The 20,868-nt window shown below is 47.2% G+C and overlaps 2 protein-coding genes across 3 annotated transcripts; both read left to right on the top strand.

Annotated features, from left to right (window-relative positions):
- Window positions 1-7,099: 7,099 nt before the first annotated feature.
- IER3 (immediate early response 3) lies at window positions 7,100-8,425 on the top strand. The gene is made up of 2 exons (XM_042938157.1): window positions 7,100-7,361; window positions 7,468-8,425. The coding sequence occupies exons 1-2, from the start codon at window positions 7,152-7,154 to the stop codon at window positions 7,726-7,728; spliced, it is 471 nt and encodes a 156-aa protein (XP_042794091.1). The 5' UTR covers window positions 7,100-7,151; the 3' UTR covers window positions 7,729-8,425.
- A 230-nt stretch (window positions 8,426-8,655) lies between these two features.
- On the top strand, window positions 8,656-20,215 carry FLOT1 (flotillin 1). 2 transcript variants are annotated; one of them, XM_042938156.1, is made up of 13 exons: window positions 8,656-8,712; window positions 9,291-9,351; window positions 9,647-9,722; window positions 9,814-9,904; window positions 10,142-10,285; window positions 10,422-10,541; window positions 10,630-10,725; window positions 10,949-11,101; window positions 17,474-17,655; window positions 17,817-17,862; window positions 17,981-18,118; window positions 18,378-18,542; window positions 19,955-20,215. In XM_042938156.1, exons 2-13 carry the CDS (start codon window positions 9,309-9,311, stop codon window positions 19,982-19,984), a joined length of 1,284 nt encoding a protein of 427 aa, XP_042794090.1. In that variant the 5' UTR covers window positions 8,656-8,712; window positions 9,291-9,308; the 3' UTR covers window positions 19,985-20,215. The 2 variants fall into 2 exon arrangements, with proteins under 2 accessions (XP_042794090.1, XP_042794089.1); XM_042938155.1 differs by lacking the exon at window positions 8,656-8,712 and adding an exon at window positions 8,835-8,984.
- Window positions 20,216-20,868: the final 653 nt, after the last annotated feature.

The following is a 20,868-nucleotide window of genomic DNA, read 5'->3' as shown; positions in this document are numbered from 1 at the left end:
TGAAAATAGGAGGGAGGCCTAGTTTAGCTTTTGAGAACCCATGGGAGACACTGTGAATCATGGGGTTGCAGAGGAGGGAGAGACATCAGAGAGCCTTTAATCTAAACACTTGACTTTACAGATACTCATCCAGTAAATACAGGGTGTCTGAAAAGGTCGGACAAAGGGGGGAATACTTTACTTGTTGCACTTTCCCCTTCCCCACCACCCATATTATGCTTTGAATTAAATCGCAATCATACTCTCCAATGCTGACATGGGAGCACTCTACAGAGAGATGCAAGCTGTTTCCCACATGAACAACTCTGTAACATTGAGTTAAAGGGCCCTACGTGTCCAGCTTTTTCAGGCAGCCTGTAATGATGGAGAAGTAAAGTTCTAGGCACTGAATATAGAGCAGTGAACAAGATGGATAAAGTCCTGCTTTCATGGAGTTATTATCTGATAGGAAGAAATGTGAGGCCAAAGGGAGGAACTACAACACCGGGTCCTAGAAAGCCAGTGTTGGCACAAGAACAGGCACATTGGGTCCTTTCCCAGCTCCCCATTCTCAGCAGCCTCCAGGAAATTTTGGTTGAGTTGGACTGAACTAGCATGGACCAGGCAGTATATCAGGACAGGGGATATCATGCTCTCTTGTGACCTTGCCTTGGTGCTCCAGGCACTCTTGCCTTCCTTTTGCATCAGGGAAAACTGTCAGGGCCTGATCTTGACCTTCCTAAGGCCCAAATGGGCATCTTTGAGGGTCATTTATTAACTTGCTGCCAAGAATTCACCAGCTCACCCTACTGCCATGCCTCTAGCAAGAATTGTTCCAGCTAGAATGTGTGTGCATGGGGCCAGGGGAAAGGTGTTTAAAATCAGTCAACTCGCTGAACAAGAACTAGGAATGCAGAAGTCTCTGCTTCTCTGAAGAAAAGAAAAAAGCCACAAAACCTGCCTGAGATGGAGAGGGAAGCAAGGGGTTGGGGCGAAAAGAGAAAGAGAAATTCCTTTCTTTTTAATTTTTTAAAATATTTATTTATTTTTGAGAGAGAGAAAAGCAGAGTACGAGCATGGGAGGGGCAGAGACAGAGGGAGACAGAATCTGAAGCAGGCTCCAGGCTCCAAGCTGTCGGCACAGAGCCCGATGCAGGGTTCAAACTCGTGAGCCGAAGTCAGACGCTTAACTGACTGAGCCACCCAGGCACCCCAAAAGAGAAATTCTATGTCCTGATGACGTTAGCACTTTGAGGCTATTTTGTCACCCTGGTCTTCTACTCCTGGATTAGCTCACTGCTGCCCATATCTCCCCCGAAGTAGCCCCTCTTCATATAATCATAATAGTGGCCATCATGGGAAAAAGCGCCTGCTATGTGCCTAGGAGCAGTATACTTATATACTTAATCCTCACAGTAACCTGAAAGCCAATTTGCCCATTATTCTTTCTTTTTTTCTTTTTTTTTTCTTTTTCTAATTTACATCCAAGTTAGTTAGCATATAGTGCAACAATGATTTTAGGGGTAGATTCCTTAGTTCCCCTTACCCATTTAGCCCATCCCCCCTCCCACAACCCCTCCAGTAACCTTCTGTTTTTTCTCTGTATTTAAGAGTCTCTTATGTTTTGTCCCCCTCCCTGTTATATTATTTTTGCTTCCCTTCCCTTGTGCTCATCTGTTCTGTGTCTTAAAGTCCTCATGTGAGTGAAGTCATATATTTGTCTTTCTCTGACTGACAAATTTTGCTTAGCATAATACCCTCTAGTTCCATCCACGTAGTTGCAAATGGCAAGATTTCATTCTTTTTTATTGCTGAGTAATACTCCATTGTATATATATACCACATCTTCTTCATCCATTCACCCATCGATGGATATTTGGGCTCTTTCCATACTTTGGCTATTGTTGATAGTGCTGCTATAAACTTTGGGGTGCAGGTGCACCCACATTTCAATTGAGGGAACCTTTTCAGAGAAATTAAGTAGCTGGCCCAATATCATATAGTTAATAGGTAGCAAAGCTGGGGTTTAAACCCAGTTTCCTCTAACACCACTAGATTCTAATATGCTCTTTTTGCTACATCATGTCTCCTTTCTACTGCAAAACCAAGTCAAGTCAACAAAGTTACTGAGTATCTACCAAACATCCAGGTGCTGCTGAGCTTTCTGTTTCTGTTCCTTGAGTACCCTGACTCCAGCCCTCTAACCCTGTTACCCTTTTTCAAAAGTTCCCACTTCCAAATATCTGTCTCCTTCCCATTGCCTTTGTCCCCCATACTAGCCTTCAGTCAGCAATGCAGCAATACTCTAGGTGGCCAACAGGCACGACTCACTCTTATGCCAGGGATTTATACAGAGTGAGGGCCAGGGCTTTGCCAACCATCGCCTGCACAGTTATTTCCAATTTAATGGCAGATTCCCCTGAGCCACAGTTGAGCATCCCCCGTCTCCTCTTTGGAGAGGAAGCTTTGGGGGGGGGGGGGGGGACAGACCTTTGAAGGGACACAGCTGGATAAACAGATACCTCTGAGGGTGAGGGGTAGCTCCTCAGAGAAGATGGATTTAAGAATATTCATGAACCCCCTACTAGGTGAAAGGCCATGTACTGGAGACACCACCAAGACATCATGAGGAAAAGGGCGGATGTGGTCCTGTATATTTATGGAGATTATATTCCAGTGGGGGAGACAAACAACAAAAAGTAAACAAATAGATAAAATGATTCCCCAAGGTAGCAAGTGTTGTAAGAAAATGCACAAGTGGCTAAGAAAGAGGTTGGCAGGAGGTCAAGCTCACGGGTCAAATGAGGGGAGTGAAGGAGCATGGCAATCCTGGGGAAGATGGAAAGGAAATGAGGAGTAGTGAGAGCAGTGGAATGGAAAGGGGCCAGCGGCCTGTTTGCCCAGGATTAGGGCAGTGAGAACTGGTGCAGCTGCCATCTCAGCCCCTGGCCCTTCCTGGCCTTAACTCATCCCCCAGCACTCACCCCCGCACCCTTTCATTGGCTTAATGATTCACTCTCAACCTTTCCCTAGCTTCCTGTGTGTCAGGAGGTGGTGGGGAGAGCTGTGTGTCTCTGAGGGTAGCAGAAACAGGGATGACATTGGTTGAGAAGGAATGGTGAGCAGTATGGGTTGTCTCGTTCTGCTCTGTCCCATTCTGGCCTTGCCACAAAGAAAGGTCTCTCTGTGCCGGGAGGACAGTAAAGATAACTAGGCCCAGCTGGAGGCCCAGATTCCAGATGTGGGAGGTAGTGGTGAAACAAGATCCTGACAGCCGGCTTTGTTTCCCCTCCCCTGCCTAATGCCCTAGAGAAAATTTCCATCATAAACAAGTTGTGCATTCCTGACCTTGGGTGCCCCCACCTCTCTCCCACCAAGCCTGTTTCTTCCATCATCACTATCTCCCCCACCCTCAATTTACATCTGTGTGAGCACGTATGTGGGTCCATGCACGCATGCCAATAGTCATGTATTCATTTTAATAGTTGTGTGGCGTGCAGGTTCCCTTGGAATAAGGATGCAGGTAGCTGTGTGGGCTCACTGTTTGGGTGTGAAAACAAGGATGGTGGCAGGTGTGAAAGGCAGGTATGGGAAAGGGATGTGTTTCTGTAGAGGTGTGTTTTATGTTGGTCAGGAAGAAGTGTTTAATACATGAGTTTAGACAGCAATGATGGGTGTAAAATAAAGAAACATAGAGGCCTAGGAAGCAGTTGTATACACAGAAATAGTGTATCTATTTTAGCCCAGTTCTGGGGATGTCCTCTATTTGCATCCCACATGTCCTTGGTTGAGAAACACCATCATTTGTTCCTTGTTTGTTATGTGTGTAAGAATTGTCCCAGCTAGGGGCACCTGGGTGGCTCAGTTGGTTGAGCGTCCAACTTCAGCTCAGGTCATGAGCTCCTGTTCATGGGTTTGAGCCCCTCATCGGGCCCTGTGCTAACAGCTCGGAGCCTGGAGCCTGCTTTGGATTCAGTGTCTCCTGCTCTCTCTCACTTGTGCCATGTCTCTCTCTGTCTCTCAAAAAAAAAAAAAAAAAAAAAAAGAATTGTCCCAGCTGTTCTTAAGATGTAACTTTGTATGTGCGGCTTGAAAGAGTGTATCCATGTCTCAAAGCTTGGGGTGACCCGGCCACTGTGTGAATACCATATGTGCATTTTCAGCTTTCATTTAATAAGACTGTTGAGCCACTACTACATGTAAGGCACTCTGCTGGGTTTTATGGAGGGCACAAAGACATGTGTGACACAGCACAGCCTGTAATGGAAGAGATCATATACGTACTCTGTGTGCACCAGGCATAATATGATCTGGAGTAAAGACCTGAGCCAGATGCATTTCAAATCCCTGGAGTCAGCCTTAAAGCCTTCATATTCTTAACTGTCAGCACCGCACTCTCCATGCTCCGTGATTCTAACGATTCCCATCTCATTATTAAATCTCTGTGGTCTTGTGCTACAAGTGTCTCTTACTGCACCCCTCTTCCTGGTTCCCTCTGCCATAGCCCATCTCAGGCCCTTGTTATCTTCCACCTGAACCTTTCCAATAGCCTCCTATCCCATGCCCTACTTAGTTCCCAGCTTGAACTGTCCTCCTTTTATATCCTCCCATGACCCACAGAATCCACAATCTAGAGTCAAACTCAATTTCCTGGCCTGGCAGCTAAGTTCTCTCCACTCTGCCTACCTCCTTTCAAGTATCATTACTTCCCACTACTCCTTTACAGGAAACTTACTGTAAGATTGTTTTTCTTGTGATTCCCCAAACATATCCTGTACTTTTCCAGCTCAAGGCCTTTGCTGATTCCATTCTCTTCCTCACAGTCATCTTACACATCTGACTCTGTGGTATCCCACCCACAGTTCAAAGTCATCTCAAATGCCACTCTTCCATGAAGTCTTACCTTTTTGTTTTTTCCACCTTATTGATTAGACAGGCGTGAACACTAGTTCCTTTGGGTCCCCCTTTACACTTAGTCTTCAGTTTCCTTAAGACCCTCAAAACATGGGAATGCAAGCTGGTGCAGCCACTCTGGAAAACAGTATGGAGGTTCCTCAAAAAACTAAAAACAGAACTACCCTATGACCCAGCAATTGCACTACTAGGCATTTATCCAAGGGATACAGGTGTGCTGTTTCTAAGGGCACATGCACCCCCATGTTTATAGCAGCACTATCAACAATAGCCCAAGTTTGGAGAGAGCCCAAATGTCCATCGATGGATGAATGGATAAAGAAGATGTGGTATACATATACAATGGAGTATTACTCAGCAATCAAAAAGAATGAAATCTTGCCATTTGCAACAACGTGGATGGAACTGGAATGTATTATGCTAAGTGAAATTAGTCAGTCAGAGAAAGACAAAAATCATATGACTTCACTCAAATGAGGACTTTAAGAGACAAAACAGATGAACAAAAGGGAAGGGAAACAAAAATAATATAAAAACAGGAAGGGGGACAAAACATAAGAGACACTTAAATATGGAGAACAAACAGAGGGTTACTGGAGGGGTTATGGGAGGGGGGACAGGCTAAATGGGTAAGGGGCACTAAGGAATCTACCCCTAAAATCATTGTTGCACTATATGCTAACTAACTTGGATGGAAATTTTAAAAAATTAAATAAAAAATTAAAAAAGACCCTCAAAACAGTTCTCCTGATTGGGGTCCCCCCCCCCGCATGCATAAGGTAAGGCCCACAAGGGTGAGGTGCCCACTAAATCTGGCTTGCCTCACTCAGCAGCCCATATGCTGGAATTCATAGCCCTAGTACTTTGATCAGTACCTTCAACAGGGTACCCAGCACCAGTGAATGCTCAAAGGATGTTAAATTGTGTGTCCATGAGCAGCTGTCTCTAAGGCAGTTATGAAAATGTGTCAATTCTCTATTTTTTTTTTTTTAGCCAAGCGCCTCTCCCTTCTTATTACCATTACCATATTTGCATAACATCTCACAGTTTAAAATGTTCTTCACATAAATTTTGTTATTTTTTCTATATGACAAGGGACAAATCTGGGTGGCTGCTAACCTCTTGCCTTTCTGCACCAGCCTTATGTGAGCATTTCTGCACACATCTAAGTGGGTAGCTTTGTTATGTTATCCTTGCAAAGTCTCTGCACCTTTGCTCTGTGTGTGTGCGCGCACACGCACATGCATGTGTTATGTACACGTTAAAGAAGAGCAGAATAGGCCACCCCAAAATGTGCCACTATGCCATGTGAATTATTTTGAGCTGAAGGCAATCAACACCCAGAAGACTCAGGAAAAGCTTTTTACCTCTCTCCCTCAACTGGCTAAAAGAATTTAGATAGAGGCCTGAAAGATAAAGAGAGCTATTACACAGATAACCTTTTATCTGAAAGACTTACTCTTGGCAAGGCAAACTTCTGACTCCCAAACTTCGGTTCTTATCTTCCTCTGAATTGGCCTCCTCCTCTTTGAAGCCCCAGGCCACTGATCCATTCCCTAGCTCAAGATTGCTTATAAGCCTCAATTGCCTTACTGCCTTGAGTCTCATGGCTTCCTGGGTTCCAGAAGTAGGTAATTAAACTTGTTGTTTTTCCTGTTAATCTATCTTATATCAATTTAATTATTAGACCAGCCAAAGAAGAGACCATTTTTACTGCCCCTACAATACAGTGTGTGTTGAGGCAGGAAGCATTGTGTCTGTGTGTAGTTCATTTTTCCATGTCGTCTTGGCTATTTCACTAATAACTTTCTTCTTGGGGTGTGTGCGTTTTCTGCGTGCATCTACGAGGGTATAAATGTGCCTGTGTAACTGTAATTTCTTGACTTGCTAGGTCACTATTGTAGCAGTAAGATTTCTTTTTTAAGTCCTCCTGCTTCCCAAGAGATGGGACCTGTGGCCCAACCACCTTCTAAGCTGTCTGTTGGCCCCTCTCCATCTACCACATGTCCCGACATGTGCCTGAAGTCCGGGAACTCACCCACTCCACTCACAACTCACACACTCACAACACACTTGGGCGCCTAACCTTGCATAGGCCACTCCCTCTCTCGGCTTAATCTTCGGAATTTCCAGCTCGCTCCGGCCACCACTCCCAGTCGTGGGTGGAGTCGAAAAGGATCCGCCCATTCCAGGGCGCACAAAAATTGCTCCGCACGACTGCGGGTCCTCATCCGGCCTTCCGCCCAGCTCAGCTCACCATGTGTCACTCTCGCAGCTCCCTCCCCACCATGACCGTTCTGCGGGCCCCAACCCCTGTCTCCTCCACCAGCCCCGGACCCCGGCGGGGATCTGGTCCTGAGATCTTCACCTTCGACCCTCTCCCGGAGCCCGCGGTGGCCCCTGCCGCGCGCCCCAGCGCCTCCCGCGGGCATCGAAAGCGCAGCCGTAGGGTCCTGTACCCACGAGTGGTGAGTGTCGAGGAAGTAGGCAGCAGGTGGGGCAGGGCAGCCGGAACAGCCGGAACAGCCGAACCCCGAGATCTCAGCTAACCTTCCCTTCGTTGTCTCTCTTCAGGTCCGGCGCCAGCTGCCAGTCGAGGATCCGAACCCTGCCAAAAGGCTCCTTTTTCTTCTGCTTACCGTCATCTTCTGCCAGATCCTGATGGCTGAAGAGGGTGTGCCGGCACCCTTGGCTCCAGAGGACACCTCCAGCGGCGCATCCGCCACGCCCACCCCTGCGCCCCCGGTCCTCGAGTCCCTTAATCTGACCTCTGAGCCCTCGGACTACGCTCTGGACCTCAGCACATTTCTCCAGCAACACCCGGCCGCCTTCTAACCGGGACTCCCCACATCCCCCTCAAAAGAATCCGAAAAACCAAAGAAACACCAGGTGTACCTGGTGCGCGAGAGCGTATCCCAAACTGGGACTTCCGAGGCAATTTTAACTCACAACACTGCAGCGGAGACTCCAGCCCGAGCCTGGGATTAGAGGAGCACCGACACTCCGGGGCGAGATCGGGTGGGGAAGAGCGTCATTAATTTATTTCTTATTGATCCTAATTAATATTTATATATGTATTTATGTATGTTCCCCTAGGTGATGGAGGGGTGTATGTAATATTTATTTTAACTTATGCAGGGGTGTGAGATGTGCCCCCCTACTGAAAATGCAGATCTCTTAGTATTTGAGCTTTGTGGGAAACGTGGAAGCAGGGCTCCCAGAACTTAGGGAGACCCTTCTCCCGAGAAGGAATGGAGAGGATCTGGGTCCTGGAGAGCGCCCGGGCTGAGGCAAGGATGGTGGCGGGTCTTAGGTTTAGGGACTGGTATTCCGTCCTCCAGGATGTCACCTCCGCGGATCTATTGTGTGAGGCTTTGGCGGACTGTTGGGAATAAGGTCCTTGTCCGAGGATCTCCTCGAAGTTGCCCCCAAGGGGTGGCTACAGTGTCAAAGGTCGGTGGGCTATCGGGGGCGGCTGTGGGGTCGCCCGGTATGTTCTGTGAACACAAATAAACTCGATTTACGGTCAGCAGTCATCTGAATGTATCTTTGCAAGCGGCGATTCCCCATTCTTCCTCGGGCCGGCGGGAGGAGCTGGGTCCACGTCCCTAACGGGCGCTCCGCCCCAGGTGACCGGATACGGTCGTTTTTTGCCCAACGCGTGGTTTTCCCAGTTAGTACAGCCGAGCAAATCCGAGATGAAGCAATGTCCCCCGCCCTGGGTTGCCAGGCCCACGGAAGTCACGTCCTGCATCCCGGGGCGGAGCTCGCAGCTGGGGAAGGGCGACGGCGGGGGCGGCCGCTAGCCCAGCAGCCTCGGTAGGCCCGGCTGCTGGCTGGCTGTCTGCGAACCAGAGAGTGGCCTGCCGGGAAAGGGGCGGGCCGAGGGCGCAGGGGTGAGGGGGGCTGGCTCGCCGCGTGGGGCGGGGTCGCGTTTGCCGCAGCAACAGGGTGCGGCCGGGTGAGCGGCGCGGGCGCAGGCCCAGCTTTGCGGAAGGCGGTGCGTCGGGACCGCTGCTCAGTCCCCAGATCGGCTGCGCGCCCCAGCTGTTGCCGAGACCCCAGCCCGGCCGCAGCCAGCGTGCAGGGAGGTGGGTGGGGAGGGGAGATGTAGTCGGGCTGCGGAGGAGCGGGGAGGGTGGCTCAAGGTCTGGGGTCCGCTAGGCGCGGGAGAGCATTATCAGATAAGCAAGAAACTGTCCTCACAGAAGGCGGGACGGGGCAGGGGCAGGGAGTGGCCGTAAGCCGGCGTGGGAGGGAGCCGCTGGGGATCTGTGGGACTGCAGAAGGAAATGTCTTAACGGACCCACGGGTGTGGAAGGGACTGGGCCTTGGAAAGAGAGAGTATTCACTTCTGTGGACCTCGCCCGCAAAGTTTTTCTCTCCCTTTCCTCCAGCTCTAACTAACCTGAGCCATGTTTTTCACCTGTGGCCCAAATGAGGCCATGGTGGTCTCCGGTAAGTAATGTTCTCTTCTCAGCCAGTGCCCCCCAGACTCTTGCGGTCCTGCCTCTGTCCTTTACTCTTCTCCCTACCAGCTCCCCAGCGCCAAGCCTTCTGTCCACCCCACCCCCCCATGGCTGCAAGCCACCCATTTGTGATTACCAGTCGCTACCCTTACGAGGCCCAGACTGTCTCCCCTCCAGCTCCCAGATTTCCTCGTGGGGATTATCCCCCCAACCCCAGTTTTTCAGTCTTCCATATTCTAGCCCTACCCCTCACCACTGCAACTTACTGCCCCCTCACCTTGCAGGTTTCTGCAGAAGCCCCCCAGTCATGGTAGCTGGAGGGCGTGTTTTTGTTCTGCCCTGCATCCAGCAAATCCAGAGGTAAGTAGGAGAACCAGGGAAGGGGAACCCTAGTTTTCTCTCTTTCCTTTTTTTTTTTTTTTTTCTCACTGTCCACTCCTTTTTCCTATAGGATCTCTCTCAACACACTGACCCTCAATGTCAAGAGTGAAAAGGTTTACACTCGCCATGGGGTCCCCATCTCAGTCACTGGCATTGCCCAGGTGAGGCTTTCAGAGCCTTTCCCCTGATGTCCATTCCTTCATCACCTTCTTTGTCCCCAGACATTAAGAATCTTCTGACCATGGCCTTCCCAACCTCTGGCTGCAGAGAAATTTCTCTGCGAAGTCTCACTTTCTCCAGGGACTCCCGAGGCGCTTGACTCTTCCATTCTTTTCCTGCTTCCTACCTGGCTTCATGAGACCTTCACCACACTCCCTCTATCCCTATTCTGGCTACAGGTGAAAATCCAGGGGCAGAACAAGGAGATGTTGGCAGCTGCCTGCCAGATGTTCCTGGGGAAGACAGAGGCTGAGATTGCCCATATTGCACTGGAGACTCTGGAGGGCCACCAGAGGGCTATCATGGCCCACATGACTGTGGAGGTGGGCTTGAGGGCAGGGAAAGATCTGGGAGGCATACCAGAGTGAGTTGGGCCTCTGGGCCAAGCTAGTCTGTGGGAGACAGTAGCCAGAGGACTGAGAGCTTAAATTCCTCCTTCCTACCATTCTGTTACCCTAGGAAATCTATAAGGACAGGCAGAAATTCTCAGAGCAAGTTTTCAAAGTGGCCTCCTCAGACCTGGTCAACATGGGCATCAGTGTGGTTAGCTATACCCTGAAGGACATTCATGATGATCAGGTATACCTAGGTGGCTGATCTTCTCCAGTTCCCTGCTCCCATCTCTTAAACCTTCCTGAGGATTCTGATTTCTGCTTCTCTCCCACAGGATTATTTGCACTCTTTAGGGAAGGCTCGAACCGCTCAAGTCCAAAAAGATGCTCGGATTGGGGAAGCAGAAGCCAAAAGAGATGCTGGGATCCGGGTGAGATAGATCCCACTTGGGGGGTCAGTTGGTCACTATGGATTTGTTGGGCATGCAGCGGGAGAGGGGATGGAAGAGGCACATCTGAGTGAGGTCTGGTAGAGCTGGGTTGGCAGAGGATATAGATGAGGCCACGTGCAGGGGAGCCTGGTGAGGAGTAGGCTCTCCCCGCGGGGCCTTCCTCTCCCTACTCTGACTTCCTTCCTGATCTCTGTGTGGACAGGAGGCCAAAGCCAAGCAGGAAAAGGTGTCTGCTCAGTACCTGAGTGAGATCGAGATGGCCAAAGCACAGAGAGACTATGAGCTAAAGAAGGCTGCATATGACATCGAGGTCAACACCCGCCGAGCACAGGCTGACTTGGCCTATCAGCTTCAGGTCAGAACTACCACACTGGGCAGTTCCTCTCAGGCCCTCCATCTCAGGCTACCACACTTTCTCAGGTTCTAACTCTGATCCCTTTACTCTGGCTGTCCATTTCTGACCCAACTCCTCCATATGAGGAAGATTTGAAAAACCTAACCATTTCAGTTGAAAAGTAAAGGCCAAGAAGGGATATGGTCAATAGGACTGGTCATATGTTTGGGCAGACTGTTCCCTGTGAAAGGGCACCTGGGTGAATGGGGTGAAGCAGAGCTAGGATCCAGCCCATGCTCTGCTCACCATACTGTGCATTCTGCCACAGGTCAGTGGTTCCGCATCCACCCAGGGGAAGGGGCACCTTTTTCTGATTTTCCGTGGGCTCAAAGCAGCCCTGGTGATCCAAGAAGGGCGTGAGGAAGAAAAACATGGATGTGAGCTTTGAATCCTGCAAAGTGAGATATGGGCAGCCCTTGATATTGCAAGGAGGCATGATCAGTCCTCTTTGTTTGCAGATTCTGTATTTGAGAATTTGCCTACTCAAAAATTTATTGGTAACCCCAGAAACAGTACTTGTGGCACCTTTGTGGTCATTTGCACACAATGCACAGAGCAGTGAAAACTTTGAGTTGCCTAACGTGCAGCGGAGGTTGAACAAGATGTTCTGCCTTCCTGTTTCAGCTCTCATAAGGTAAAAAGTGTCATTTTCACAGTATATTTACTGCCATGTTTTTTGCATTTTTGTACTTTTTGTTGGTGATTTTGCTGTTTAAAATGGCCCCCAAGCGTACTGCTAAAGTGCTAAGTATTTCTAAGTGCAAGGAGGCTGTGATATGCCTATAGAGAAAATACATGTGTTAGATAAGCTTCTTTCAGACAGGAGTTATAGTGCTTTTGGCTATGAGTTTGTTGTTAATGAATTAACAATGTATATTACATAAGGTATCTTTCAACAGAAACACATGTAAAACAAGGACATATACTAATCTGTCGATGAAAATGTTGTGACCAAGGGCTCACAGGAACCTAATAGCAAAATAAGTATTTGCTAATTCAGTATTCATGGCTACTCTATAGATCTACCACAAATAATGAAAATCAACTGTATTTTGAGACCTTTACCCAAAGGATGGCAATATTATGAAATTTGGTTTTGCCAAGAATTGGTACAGGCTGAAAGCCTAATGAAGTGCAAAACCTCTTTAGTTTATGATGTTAAATTCCTGGTGTTTTGACAGGTAATTGAGTGTAGCATAGTGCTTTGCTCCCCAGCATGGTCTGCCTACCAGCAGCATCAGCATCAGCATCACTGTGGAACTTGTTAGATACAAAATCTCAGGCTCCAGTCCTACTGACTGAATCAGAATCTGCATTTTTTTTTTTTTAAGTAGGCTGCAGACCCAGTGTGGGACATGAATGCACGACCCTGAGGTCAAGAGTCACATGCTTTACTGACTGGGCTAGCCAGGTGCCCCCAAAGCCTGCATTTTTAACAAAATCCCCAGGAGATTCATGTACACACTGGAGTTTGAAAAGCACTAACATTGTGGAAACCATTTGCTTGAGTGGTCCTTAACCTTCTAAAAATGGCTTTATTTGTCTGAAGATCAAAGGATTGAGCTGATTTTGGCTCTGTTCCAGCTTTTATGAGTTCTTTATTTTGTGCCAGGCTTTGTGCTAGGTGCTCATGAAATAAGGATTCATTCAATAAATATGTATTCAATAAATACATATTCATTCAATAAATATGTAAGTGCTTACTATGTGCCAGACATTGTTTTGGAGGTAAGGATATAAGGCAGAAAAGATTCCTGCCCTTGTGGAGCTTACATTATAACACAGGAAACAGCTAATAAGCAAGTACATAATTTTTATGGGTTCTTGTTTAAGTGCTATGATGGAAATACACAGAGTGAGCAAAAAACAGTGGAGAGGTACTATATTAGGTTAGGGGTGATCCAAGAAAGCTTCAGTGAGGAAGTGACTTATGAGATGAAACCTGAACATGAGAAGGAGCCAGCAATGTAAAGAGTTGTGGACCAAGAACATTCTAGGCCAAGGCTGTTCAAATAGAACTTTCTATGATGATGGAAGTGCTGTAAATCTGTGCTGTGATTTTTTTTTTTACACATTTTTTAATTGTTTTTATTCGTTTTCAAGTTTATTTATTTTTGAGAGAGAGAGAGAGACTCACACAAAATGCAAGTGGGGGAGGGGCAGAGAGAGAGGGATACATAGAATCTGAAGCAGGCTCCAGGCTCTGAGCTGTCAGCACAGAGCCCAGTGTGGGACTTGAACTAACGAACTGCGAGATCATGACCTGAGCTAAAGTCGGATGCTTGACCACTGAGCCACCCAGGCGTCTCTGTGCTGTGATGTTCAGTGCTTCAAATGTGGCTAGTGAAATGTAGGAACAGAATTTTTAATTGTATTTAATATTAATTTAAATATAAATAGCCATATGTGGCTAGGCAGAGAACCATCATGTGCAAAGGCCCTGAGGTAGGAAAGCTTGGTATATCCCAGGAACAGAAAGGAGGGTTCTGATCTGGTGTGGCTGGTATGCAGTGAGATGGCAAGGTAGGCATGGCCAGGTCACATAGGGTTCAGGTGGTCGTGATGGAGACTTAGAATTCAAAACCCAGTAGAATGCTATTGGAGAACTTTTTTTTTTTTTTTTTTTGAGAAAGAGTGTACACACAAGAGCAGGGGAAGATGAGAGAGAGGGGGAGAGAGAATCCCAAGAATGCTCCACACTACCAGTGTGGAGCCCAGTGCAGGGCTCGACCCCACGAAACTTGAGATCATGACCTGCATCAAAACCAAGAGTCAGACGCTCATCTGACTGAGGCACTTAGGTGTCCCATACTATTGGAGAACTCTAAGCAGCGTGCTGCCATGGTCTAATTTACATTTTCACAAGGATCAGTATGGCTGCTATGAGGAGAATTGATTGTCAGAAGACAAGAGAGGAAGCAGGAATTTAAGTTGGAAGCTTTCTCAAAGATGATGGATTGAATAAATATAGTTAATTGCACTCCCTCTAAAACCTCACTAAAACCACATAGAGTGATTTTTGAAAAGAAAGGGAAGACAAAAACAGATGCAGAGAATAGAATCAGAGGGAACAGAAAGCATTTTGGAAGCCAGAAAGCCATCGTAATTGACTAAGCCAGTCTGAGACAGCTGAGCCAGAGCTGCAGGGAGAAACAATGTAATCAGCTGAGGCTCAGGAGATAGCAGCAACAGGTGCCTCTGGAGTTGTGATGAGACTGTTGAAATGAGGAGAAATGAGGTAAATGTGATAAAAAGTCACTTCTCAGCTCCTCTGGCTCCCTATGTCTTTGGTCATAGGCTCTTCTCTGCCCTAGTAGACATTGGGAAGTTTATTATCTGACAAGAGAAAACTAGAGGATATGATATGAGCCAGCTAGGCACAGGTGAGGGCCTGGTACTTTATCAATGACAGGCACGATGTGACTGACCATTGAATACTAAATGCTGACAGCCTCCCCTAACTCCCTTACCCCATTTGCCCCCCAGACCCTCCATCTTCCAAAGAAGACATCAGAAGACCATGCTGGGGAACATGACCAATCCAAAGGGAAAGGCTTAAAGATTCTGAATCAGAGGTTCCTCAGCAGGTGACCTGCCCAATCACCCTAGAGTGAAGCTCAAAGTCAACAAGCTTTATCCACATGCCCACAGTTTCCTTTCACTGTTTTAAACTTTAAACAGTTTTAAACTGTTTAAAACTGTTTTAAACAGTTTTTTTACTGTGAGCAGACAGCCAAGAATTACCTGATATATGAGGGAATACTGCAACATGGAAGACTGAGACCAAAACCACAAACAGCAAAGTGATTTGAAGGATATATATACTATGCAGGGAGAAGAAAGTTAAAAAAAAAATTTTTAATACCCCCAGTGAGATAAGAGGAAAATTCACATCCAGAAAATCAGGACATAGAACAGAAAACAAAAAAAGAGCTCTTAGGGGTGCCTGGGTAGTTCAGTTGGTTGCATGTCCGACTTCAGTTCAGGTCAAGATCTCATGGTTTGTGTGTTTGAGCCCTGTGTTGGGCTCTGTGCTGACAGCTCCGAACCTGGACCCTGCTTCGGATTCTGTGTCTCCCTCTCTCTTTGCCCCTCCCCCACTGGTGTGTGCGTGTGTGCTCTCTCTCACTCTCTCAAAAATAAAAAATAATAATAATAATTAAAAATAAGTAAATAATTAAAAGAGCTCCTAGAAATTAATAAGATGGCAGAAATGAGGGCGGAAATCACATTGAAAGAAATTCTAATCAAGGGATTTATTAACCTAATTCTAATAAATTATTCTAATTTTAATAAATTCATTAATCCTAATCTGTAGATTTATTAATCTAATAAATCAACAGAACAAAGTAACTGGGAGGAAAATTGCCAATGGAAAACATTTTTAAATGGTTATTCTGAAAGGTATGACTTTCTAGGTTGAAACCCTCTACCAAGTATGTAATACAATGAATGAAAAACAACTACACCGTGAAATTTCAGAACATGGAGAACAAAGAAAGGATCTAAAAGCTTCCACAGAAAAAGAACAGATCTCAAAGGGTCAGGCCTCAAAATGACTTCAGATTTCTCAAGAAACTAGAAGACCATGGAGAAATGCTTTCAAAATGCTGATGGGAAATGAATTCTAAAGTTTACTTATTTTGAGAGAGAGAGAGAGAGAACAAGTGAGGGAGAGACAGAGAGGGAGAGAGAGAGATTCCCAAGTAGGCTGAGCTGACACAACGTGGGGCTCAAACCCATGAACTGTGAGATCACGACCTGAGCTGAAATCAAAAGTCGGATGCTTAACTGACTGATCCACCCAGGTGTCCCCCCCCCCAACCTTTTTAAAACTTTATTTATTTATTTTGGGAAAATGAATTTTAACATAATAACTTGTACTCAACCTAATTGTCATTCAAATAGAAAGGTAGGGGAAAACCTCAGAAAAGCAAGATCTCAAAAAACTTATTGTCCACATACTCTTTCTGAGGAAGCTGCTGGGGGTTATTTCATCAAAAGGTGGGCTTAAACAGGAGGGGTGCCTGAGTGGCTCAGTGGGTTGAGTGTCAAACTTCTGCTCAGGTCATGATCTGATGGTTTGTGGGTTCAAGCCCTGCGTTAGGCTCTGGGCTGACAGCTCGGAGCCTGGAGCCTGCTTCAGATTCTGTGTCTCCCTCTCTGCCCCTCCCCTGCTCTCACTCTGTTTCTTGAATTGTCTCAAAAATAAACAACATTTAAAAAAAAAAAAAAAAAAAGGTGGGCTTAAAGCGGGCAGGAGGGACTCCAACACAGAGAGATCCTGCACTCTGGGGTAGAGAGCAACTAGTCCAGTTTGGGACCTGTTTGGAATTTTAGGGTCAAAGACACTGGAGGGTGCCATACTCAGAAGCATTGTTCTCGAGTGAACAGATGGCTGCATTAGAGGCTGGGCACCATCTCTGGTATTGATAAGACCCACAGAGATGTTGGTACATGGCTGAGCCAGAGCAGTGAGATAATAAAGACACATGTTTTTCTCTGGTACCTCTCACCAAAGTCTTGGCAAGAGCCTTCTGATCTCTGTACTCTACAAGGAATTAGAAAAAGAAATATGCCTAAATAAGAGGAATTCTATATGTACACATTCTTGTAGATGCTTTGAATGTCCCTGGGAGAAGAATACACAAGAAACTGGTCACAATGGTTGCTTCTGGGGAAAGGAACAAGGTGGTTTGAGGAAATAAGTGGATGGAAGCCTTGCTTATCATTATTCGTTTTTTTTTTTTCTTCTGAATTTGTACCATATGCAAAAAATAAAAGTGAAAAAGATACATACATACACCCGCCCCTGCCCCTGCCCCTGCCCCAAGCCAGTTAGGCAGCTGTTGGCAGGTCAGGCTAGAGTTGAGGGTGACTTGCAGGAAGTTTACAGGAGTACAGATGGAAAGAAGTACATGGGTTTGAGTGAGCCTAAAGGTGGAAGACGGCCACTGTGCACCAGAGCCCTCCAGTGCTCGTACTCTAGCAATGGACACTGTGGAGAAATAGACTAATAGGGGAGCTCAACAGAGGGAAACTTAGCATGGCCAAGGGAGAACAGGGACTGGATCCCAGCCCTATGCATCTCTTGATGCTGAGGCTGCCTAGAAAATGCCCTACCCTTGATATTGCCTCTGAGAAGGATCAGGCCATCCCCCAATCTATGACTGGGATCCATATGGGAAATGGACTTTGCTGGGCTGGCTGAACCCGCCAAGGACTAACTTCATGTACCTACTCTGTTTATATCTCTCCTGGAGCTCTGGCTTCTCTCTGTGGTTCCTGGGAACTTGCCCTTCAGCCCTGATGTTGAGCATCTCTCCTACCCAGGTGGCCAAGACTAAGCAGCAGATCGAGGAGCAGCGGGTACAGGTGCAGGTGGTGGAGCGGGCCCAGCAGGTGGCAGTGCAGGAACAGGAGATCGCCCGCCGAGAGAAGGAGCTGGAGGCCCGAGTTCGGAAGCCAGCCGAGGCTGAGCGCTACAAGCTGGAGCGCCTAGCTGAGGCAGAGAAGTAAATGCCCCTTCCCAGGCCCCATCCTGGATCCTTTACCATGTGGGTGCCCCCATATGAAGAACTGAGTTCTATGGAACTCGGGTTACAGGAGCCTCTGTCTCTCCAATGGGGTCTGCCTTTTGCCCCTCCTCAGCCCCTCCCTCCCCTTGTGTGCCCAGGTCTCAACTGATTATGCAGGCTGAGGCAGAAGCTGAATCTGTGAGGGTGAGTTAAGAGGGGGCTCTTGCTGGCTTGTGGAGGGAGTAGGGGTTGCTGTATCAGCTTGGGTTCCTTATCCTTAACTACAGCCATCAGTACCACAACTTTCCTGTACCCTTCTCAGATGCGTGGGGAGGCTGAGGCCTTTGCCATAGGGGCTCGAGCCCGGGCCGAGGCTGAGCAGATGGCCAAGAAAGCGGAAGCATTCCAGCTGTACCAGGAGGCTGCTCAGCTGGACATGCTGCTGGAGAAGCTGCCCCAGGTCTGGAGGTTGTGTGGGCACCAGGAGAGGAACAGAACCAGGGAATGTAGGGTGGGCGGAAATGAGGGGCAAGAGCTTGGGGAGAACCAGGCTAGGGGACCATAAATTAGGGGTGGGAATTATAAGCCAGCAACCAAAGTGAGGAAGGATGATCTTTACAAAGTGAAGCAGATCAAGGATCTTGAAGCCCAGGGTAAGGCGTTTTAGGAAGGAGTGTGGTCAGACCACAGGTGCTGAGTGGGCATCTCTCACCTACCAGGTAGCAGAGGAGATCAGTGGTCCCTTGACCTCTGCCAAAAAGATCACACTGGTGTCCAGTGGAGGCGGGGCCATGGGGGCGGCCAAAGTGACGGGGGAAGTACTGGACATACTGAGCCGCTTGCCAGAGAGCGTGGAAAGACTCACAGGCGTCAGCATCTCCCAGGTGAGGGTCTGTAGGGTGGGAGCTGTGGAACAGAATTTCTGGGTTCCTGGGGCATGTGATGCAGTGGGCCTAGTAGTGGGACCAGCACTAAGGAGGCTTGGGGACCATTGACGTTTTTGTTTTCTATGTGCCAGACACACTGCTAAGCTTCTACACATATGGTTTGTTTTTTAAAATCAAAGTATCCTTTGGGTAAGTAGTATTTTACAAAGTAAAGAAACAACTTCCAATATGTTAAGGAACTCAGCCCCTGTCATACAGCTGGTGAAGCTAGGCTTCAAACCCAGGCTTACCATCCTCTAGAGCCTTGTGGCCCCACTAGCACAAGAAACTAGTTGCAGCCTGTTGACAATTAATTCCAAGCCATATTACTACTTTTCTTGGTGTCTGTTTATTCACCTATAGATTATGGTAGAGGTCAGAAAGCAGGCCCTGGAACCAGACTGTTCTGGTGTGAATCTTGGCTTCAGTGCCTGCTAGCTGTGATCTTAGACAAGTTCTCTACTTCCCTGTACCTCTTTCCTCACCTTAAAATCATGTTAATAATACTATTTACTATGTTGAATTGCTGAAGGGATTTTGTATATATATATAAATATATATAGATATCTATATATAAATATATATAGATATATATATAAATATATAAAGTCGATTGAGCGTCCAGCTTCAGCTCAGGTCATGATCTCACGATTTGTAAGTTCAAGCCCCACATCAGGCTCGCTGCTGTCAATGCAGAGCCAGCTTCAGATCCTCTGTCTCCCTCTCTCTTCTGCCCCTCCCCCGTTCCTGTTCTGTTGCTCAAAAATGAATAAACATTCAAAAAAAAAAAAAAAATATATATATATATATATATATATATATATATATATATATATATATATATATATATATATAGGGGTGCCTGGGTGGTTCAGTTGGTTAAGTGTCTAACTCTTATTTCAGCTCAGGTCATGATCTCAGTTTTGAGTTTGAGCCCTGCATTAGGCTCTGTGCTGACAGTGCAAAACCTGCATGGGATTCTCTCTCCCAGTCTCTCTGGCCCTCCCCTGCTCACTCTCTCTCTCTCTCTCTCTCTCTCTCAAAAAATAAAAATTAAAAATATATAGAAGTGCCCTTCAAGTTAGTTTCCTTGGAGTCTTCTTGAGGCCTTCATTGAAAGCACTGAGAGATTAGGAGCTGAGGAAGGTCTGTGAAAGGGCTCTGGCCCTCTCCGCTCCTCTTCAGTGATATATTGCTGTACATGGGGCCTAATGACCACTTGACAAGAGGGTAGGGTAGGGTGGCAGAAAAAAAACTTCTTAGAAGACTCCTGGAAAATGCATGTCCTCCCTTCAGCCTTCATCCAAATGGGGACCTGGGAGAATAGGGTACCTGGTTCCCAAGTGTCATCACCATTGTCTTTTTGCCAGGTTAACCACAAGCCTTTGCGAACAGCTTGAGCCGTCAACCTTCGCTGATGCCTAGCCTCATGGCTTAAGTTGCCAGAATGGTTCCCATACTGCATGTACAACTGGCTTCCCTGAGCATGTCCTTTTGACATTGGGGTCCCACCCCTCATCTCCTTGCCAAATTGCCTGTGCCTTGCCTTGAAGGGGAATGGTCACTCCCCTTGCCAACCCTACACTGCCAAGAGTATCGGTCCCCCAGGATTCCCATGCCAGTCTTCTGATTATCCTACTCACCCAGCTTATTTAACTTCCTAATTACACTGTGTGAGCCTAATTACACTGTCTAGAATTTTCCTGACCCAAACTTGAGGGATGGCCTGGAGGTTCGCAACTTTGTCAAATCAATTGCTGTTAAGAAGCACTAACACTAGTGTCTGGGTGGCTCAGTCAGTTAAGCATTCGACTTCAGCTCAGGTCATGATCTTGCGGTTTGTGGATTCAAGCCCTGCATTGGGTTCTGTGTTGACAGCTTGGAGCCTGGAGCCTGCTGTGAATTCTGTATCTCCCTGTCTCTCTGCCCCTCCCCTGCTCACACTCTCTCAAAAATAAAAAAAATTACAAATTACAAATACTGATGAACAATTAATAAAGCAGAATTCATTCAAAATGAATGCTAGTATGTAGCTTATTCCCTTCGTTCAGTAGACTTTTGGGGCACCTGGGTGGCTCAGTCAGTTAAGCATCTAACTTCAGTTCAGGTCATGATCTTGCCATTCCGGAGTTCAACCCCCGAATTGAGCTCAGTGCTGATATCTCAGAGCCTGGAGCCTGTTTCAGATTCTGTGTCTCCTTCTCTCTCTGCCCCTCCCCCACTCATGCGCGCGCGCTCTCTCTCTCTCTCAAAAATAAACATTAAAAATTTTAAGGGGCGCCTG

This window comes from Panthera leo, chromosome B2 (genome assembly GCF_018350215.1).
Source record: "Panthera leo isolate Ple1 chromosome B2, P.leo_Ple1_pat1.1, whole genome shotgun sequence".
In the NCBI taxonomy this organism is placed as follows: Eukaryota; Metazoa; Chordata; class Mammalia; order Carnivora; family Felidae; genus Panthera; species Panthera leo.
The sequence above is the reverse complement of the archived record's forward strand: the minus strand, read 5'-3'. Positions and strand labels throughout refer to the sequence as shown.